This window comes from Theobroma cacao, chromosome 5, assembly GCF_000208745.1.
Source record: "Theobroma cacao cultivar B97-61/B2 chromosome 5, Criollo_cocoa_genome_V2, whole genome shotgun sequence".
Classification (NCBI taxonomy): domain Eukaryota; kingdom Viridiplantae; phylum Streptophyta; class Magnoliopsida; order Malvales; family Malvaceae; genus Theobroma; species Theobroma cacao.
The window spans coordinates 14,867,589-14,874,763 of NC_030854.1; the positions used below are offsets into that span (position 1 = coordinate 14,867,589).

Genomic DNA, 7,175 nt, shown 5'->3' on the forward strand with positions numbered 1-7,175 from the left:
AAACAGATACAATCTAAACTATCTAAAGTCAAGTAAATGGAGACAATTAAAATAAGTCATCATATTGTAATTTCATTACCTTTCAGCTCATTTCAACCAAATAAAATCAATCCATATAAATCGAGTAATCAACTTGGCTTATGAATTTCTTAAAACTTTGGCTTGTGCCAAAACTCATACTCGGTGATACCTTGCGCAAGGCATCCAACCGAGTCCGCCAAGGCTGTTAAAATTTGTGTATACACTTAAAATATATTTTTAGTTTCAGAAAAATACAGCCGTTCCTTGGCGTTGGCTGAGTTCCCCTTCACGTGGTGGTTTAGCGTGAAGTGAACCCAGAGCTTTACCCCAGGAGATACCCTACGCGCCTCTCCGTTCGAGGTAAGAATATAATGGAGTTTACTGTGCCCCTCTAATAGGCTGGTCCACGGAACCCCTTCTGCAGTGAATAATTAGTATATAATTCACCAATCAATAAAATTCATTTTAACATGACATGGCAATTTATCGCAACCTAGCCTCTCAAGGCTGAATACTCAGTACAAATAATTGTAACACCAAAATCAGTTTAGCCATTCATGCTCATATATTGTCATAAGCCATTCAATTTAAAACCATAAATTTACAACACAAGCAGGCAGTCTCCAATTACTCTATTTTCAAAACCAGTATTCGATTTTCCAGAAAATTATAAAATCATTTTATAAAATCATAATTTCTACTAAAACATAGCAATTTACCATTTAAACCCATTTTCCATAAAATCACACAATTGTATAAAACTACTCTAGATAATTAAGACGATAATAAGTTCACTCACAGTTTTAGGAGTCGATGTACTTCTAATCCCAGTCTTCGAGCACAATCTCTGTACTTTTACCAGTGTACTTTGCTCACCACCTATCCACAATGTATAATACATAATTCACCACATCAATGCATGACCATTATAAATTCGATTCAGGCTCGGTATATATGCATGATATGATATACAACTTATCCGACTACCGTTGAAATGCGGTGCTGACCTAATTCGGCCTATTATCTCCAATTTAACTCCAAATCAATTCTTATCACTTTCCATACTCCAATTATACTTAAATTACCTTAGTGACTGTGAATGAGATTCAATTTATCAGTCTTAGTAGCAAATTACGAAAATACCCCTAGTGGGTAAAAAGTCTTTTTTTTTGCTCTGAAAATTCCCATTATTTTTCTAGGCTCATAATTCATAATTTCTTAACCAATTCTCCTAGAATGAAAATCAAATTCATCCTCACTCAACACATGGTAAATTCGGCCATTAAGGGTTGTGGGAGAAAATAAATTCTTTTCTTGTTGTTTTGTTTCTAAATATGCTAAACTACCTTAAAACACTAACATAACTTAAAATCAAATTAATCTAATAATTTTCTCTCTCCTAACCCATTTTTTAGAATTGAATTCATCATAATAACTCAATATTCAACCATGAAAATCAAGAACAAAAGCATGGGTAAGCTAGGTATCAAGGAGAACTAAAGAAATTCTAACTTACCTAGCTTGTTTCCTTGATTTCTTCACTTTTTCTTTGAATTTTCCACCTAGGTTTTCTTGTTTTTCCCTTTGTTCTTCCTCTCTTTCTCTCTCTTCCTTGCTTGGCCGGCCATATGAAGAAAATGGGCTGATTTTATGCCTTTTTATAAAGAAACAATAAAATAATAAAGGTATGACACATGGCATTTTCTTATTGGTCCATTTTTAAAATTTTAAAATTTTAATCCTTTTTATCTCCACCACACAATTAGTCAATGGTCAAAATGAGGATAAAGGAAGACCATGTGCTGGAAAAATGTCCTGGTGGTGGAAAATTACAATTTTGCCCCTGGGGTGGCAAAATTACCATTTTACCCTTTTACTCCAAATTATACCGAAATTAAAATTTTTCACTTCTAAACCTCAAATCTTACTCCAATAAGTCAAATTATACTCCAATAAGTCAAATGGGGCCAAAAAAATCTTTTCTAAAATTCCCATTTTGTCCCCAAGTGGCAAATGACCATTTTGCCCCTAGATAGCGAAAATTTCGGTTTGACTCCAAATTGATCCTCGAACTCCGAATCACCATATTAAACCATTCTGGGACTTTAAAATTCTTAATTTCATCGTAAATTCTCTATTTGATCTAGTTCGAGGCTTAAATCAACTTTATTGTACCTCTAGGTACAATACCGACTTTTGTAAATTTTTCGGGACTCTCCTAGCATGCAAACATGCTATCCATCACATGTATGTCATGATAAATATTTTTATAGAGTCGGGCTTGTCATCTTCTCCCCCACTTGGATCAACCATATGATCCTTCTTCTTGATTGACTTCGACATCCGGCTAAATATTAATATTTTAATATTATTTTATTAATAAAATATTATTTTATTCTAAAAATTTTATCTTGTCTCCTTGGTACCCAAAATACCTTATTATGCCTCACTTGACTTCCAAATCGCCTTTTATCTCACAAATTCTCCTCCGATAAAATTATTATTATTTTATTATTATTTTCTCACTTGCGAAATATTTTATCCTAAACTACTCCTTTCGTCTTTTATCACTTCTAAACATTTTAATTGACCTCAATTTGCATTCGATCAACTTTATTTATCACCATATCAAAGTATGGGGTATTTCAATCTCCCCCACTTAAATAGAATTCGTCCTCGAATTCCCGTCGATGTTGCGTTATCAATCTCCTTCTATGATCCTACTCCTTGTTCCTTCTATAGGGACATTCAATTTATTTACCTCGTTCACCTTCAGTTCAATTAAATGCTTTATTTATGGCAATTATCATCCTTTGGAACCGGATCAGTAATACTTTTCACAACCATGATCTCTTATATCTAGACACTAAGCATGCCTTTATCACCATTATTACATTTGAACCATAACTTCATCTCAATTATACCGATTTCGATCACATATCATACTTACTTATGTATACCTATTCATCATTTTATTAATTTGCTCCATACCAAATTTCTCAACCTTGATTCATCCATCTTATACTGGTCCATACCCTTCCTTTAATAGAGTTCCATTAAGAACTTAAACAATCCAAGGTTTACCTTCAAAGTCACTCATAACTTTAATCGTTCATTGCATGTCCGTTAACACTTTAGCTCACTGACCTCTCTGGACACTATTTCAAAATCTCCCAATTACTGAGAACCATTCTTCACTTTAGTTAGTAAAATTATCAATTTCATATATACATAGATACATGCATTTTCAAATGTCAACATCTCTCTTTATATATAGGAATCCATGTGTTCACATGCCTTGGACTACATTCCCCCTTTATTCATCCGTATCCCAATCCTAGTTTCAATATAATAATTCTTATAGTGCATGTCAACCTTCTTATTATACTTGTGTATAACTTCATATCATTCATATCATTTCCAACCATATGTTTGAGTTTCCTTATACTATATATCATTCATCACAATGTCATCTCCATTGAATTATAATCTATTATGCGTGTATGCTTTATAATCCTATTGATGCCTCAAAGATTTATCTCAACTTGATCATTGCATCTCATGCAATACCACAATTCCTAAGAGTCATCCTTTTGTCCTTAATCATCTTTCATGCCTCTATATTACCTTGTATCTTTCTTGCATTACGATATTGATTTGTCACTTAAGACTCGAACCCATTTGAATCATGTATGCCTTAAGCATTTTCGAATTCCAATTTCCATAATATATTAGGAAAGTTTCATTATCTGACTTCATTTTCAAGGTCAACTTCTATCATCCTTTGTTCCACTCCTTCATATGAACATAACATCATTCTTCCTTAACTAATTTATAAATTGTACTTGAAATTGTAAAACTTAAAACTAGATTCTCCTCAAGTATTTTTCAATATTAATACTAATATCACTCTCAGCTTACAGCTTCCTTTTTATAATCACATAACTTAGTGCTTGCTTTAACGAGATCCAGAGCAAAACTTCTCTTGAGTATTTCCTTGGGAATATCTATCTTAAACTTATGTCTCACAGCATGTGATCCCTTAACTTGTGATTTAGCCGTTAGGCTTCTCAGCAAGTTTTAAAAATTTTACGTTTCATACTTGCTGTGTATGATTAGAATCTCTTCTCAAAGATGTTTATGTATTCCTAAAACACTTACTCTTAAAGATATATAAATACGTACTCATCCATTCAATCCCTAACTCATCTTCATAGGTTTCTAGGGTGTCACACAATTAGCCTCATGTTGTTCCTAACTCTTGTCATTTTACTGTATCAAAACAGATATTACAAATTCTCGTAATGATATTCTATATAAACTGATTTTCTATACCAGTCTCGTAATTCTTCCTTCACACTTTCATTACTTGGTATCTCATCTCAATATAGTCATCTCAAGAATCTTTCAATTTTTTTTTTTTTTATTATATGCCTATATACAAGGCAATAAAGAAGTTTTTCAATTCATTTGGGTAAACATTCTCCAGAATATTTAAGACTCCCAGATAACAAAACACAATGACCAACAACCAAAATTCAATTTGTAAGCTCATTATCGTGTCACTCCCATCTTACTCATGCATCATAGGCGTGAGGTATTCGGAGCATTATAACGTTGAACAGTCAATGCTGAAGTACTGTAGCTATTAGAAATTTTCCCATCAAAGCTATTTGTCTGCATTCAAAGTCACCACATCAATCATTCTCAACCAGTGGTTTCCCTTTTAGATATATATCATGAGTTCCATAAGTATAGGTACCTTCTATTTTCTTGTCATACACACTAAGCCAGATTAATACTTTCATCTCATGTCATCTTTTGACTTTTATCAACATTCATAAAATTCCACCTCAAAACATCCTTTCCATACAGTGTAATAAATTCATGATACATATACCACTCCACACATAAGTTGCTTACTATCTACAACTTTCCTCAAATTTATTGTCATCCCTATCCAATTATCTTCTTTGTCTTATACTCCAATAATCTTATTGACTTTCGGTATAATTAACTACGAAAACAGCCCAGCTTCCTCCTCACTTTATTCTCGCAATCCTTACTGAATCAAAATTTTATATTCCCCATATTCCATAATTTAACTTCATTGGGTTATATTTGTGCCCAACTATTACCTCATAGTGTCATAACATCACTGAATAATCCCCTTCATGCTTAAATTACAATCATTAACGTAATCACATTATCCATTCCGAATGTCATTTATAACCTTATTGCTTCCTTCTATAACCTTCCTCAATAATTATATTACCAATTTATCTCTATCATACTAAAGATTCCCATATACCTTCAGTTACTTAAACAACCATTTTATAATACATTCTAGTCCTATACTTTAAAAGCCAAACTATTTTTACTTCTTTGTATAGATAATTATTATCTCTTTTACACAACATCTACTTAGAGTTAAGGTAGTGTAAAATCCTACGAAAATATTACATGTCCTTGGGATCATCATCTTAATCTGATCTTATCGGAAGATTCTACTCCGAGTCCTCCTAAAGATCCTCTTCCGGGTTTTCCTCCTCCTGAGATTTTTTTCTTTGCTTTTCAATCCAGGGTTGTTGTCTTCTCCTAATTTCCTCGGCACTCACCGGTGCAGCATTTCTTCCACATCCAGGAGGAAAATGGCGTACAACGTTTACCCCCTTCTTAAGACGAATATCTCCCCTTGCAATTGCCTTCCTCGTATGTTCTCTATGGTACTCTTCGGATTGTTTCAAAAGGAAATCTATTTCAGTTTTCAGAATATTGGAGCTACTCTCACTTTCAAAATTCTGGCTACTCTCAAAGCTTTCCTTATTATGAACCCATTCTGCTAAGTTTAGATGAATTCTGTTATTAGGAATTCGGGATGGACCACCTTCCGAATCACCTGTATCAGGGTGCCATTTGCTTCTAGCCGTAGAATCTAGAGATCCCTCGCTATCACTATGAGAGGTATCGAGACTACCACCTCTTCTAGACATGGTGTGTATGTCACCAGTGCACCTCAAAACCTATATGCAATCAAATAGTAATTGTTTAATTATTTATGCATCTCAAAAGTAGGTAGATTTCTATATGTAGATGCATACATTCTATTCAATCTAACCTAACTTAACTTAACTTAACTTATCTTAACTTAACTGGACTTGGGGCCACGCAGTGTCAGTGTAGATTCCTTAAAACAACTTTAAAACCAAAGGCTTTAAAATCTAATGCTTTAAAATCAAAATATCTGATTTTTAAACCATGCTCTGATACCAATCTAAACTTTCATGACCCGGAACTCCCCATCGAGCCCGTGAAAACCGTCGCGAGGCCTCGACAAACATTCTTCATCCCGAATGTCGATCGAAACCTCGCAAGGCTCTTATATCAGCTTCCACACTTCCCCGGTGAGCAGTAGTTATCAAATATCAAAATTCGAAGGATTACAAATCATTTCCAAATCAGAACATAACATATTGTTTCTGGCTCACAAGGGCATTTTCGTCATTTTTTTTCAAAAATCTCAAAACTTGCTAAAAATATAGTAGGTAAGCAGAAAATATATATTTAATGATTTAAAAACAAATTAAGTATCTAAAACGTTCATTTGAAGTGAAAAATTGACCATTTGAATATAATAAAAGTATTCAATAAAATAAACTATTTTCTTGTAAAATAATTTTCATAAAACTATCGGTACATAATTCTTATAGCGTAAAAGTTAATTATATTCATATATACTATAAAGCAACTAACCAAAGCATAAAATTTCTTTTACAGTGACACGTGGGCCCACCTCTAACCAAAATGCATCGGAAGCTGGAAACCTACAGCTTTTACCGATTCGAGTCCAAATGAAAGTCCTTGTCAAAGTCAGCTAACTATGAAATTCTCTGAGCCTGAAATGTGAGGAAATGAGGGTGGTGAGATTATAAAATCTTAGTGAGTAAACAGATACCATCTAAACTATCTAAAGTCGAGTAAAAGGAGACAATTAAAATAAGTCATCATATTGTAATTTCATTACCTTTCAACTCATTTCAACCAAATAAAATCAATCCATATAAATCGAGTAATCAACTTGGCTTATGAATTTCTTAAAACTTTGGCTTGTGCCAAAACTCATACTCGGTGATACCTTGCGCAGGGCATCCAAT

The 7,175-nt window shown here is 33.4% G+C and overlaps 1 protein-coding gene across 1 annotated transcript; it reads right to left on the reverse strand.

Annotated features, from left to right (window-relative positions):
• On the reverse strand, window positions 4,960-6,869 carry LOC108662107. Its single transcript, XM_018121264.1, has 2 exons — window positions 6,850-6,869; window positions 4,960-6,044 (listed from the first exon to the last, which is right to left on the reverse strand). The coding sequence occupies exon 2, from the start codon at window positions 6,012-6,014 to the stop codon at window positions 5,544-5,546; it is 471 nt and encodes a 156-aa protein (XP_017976753.1). The 5' UTR covers window positions 6,015-6,044; window positions 6,850-6,869; the 3' UTR covers window positions 4,960-5,543.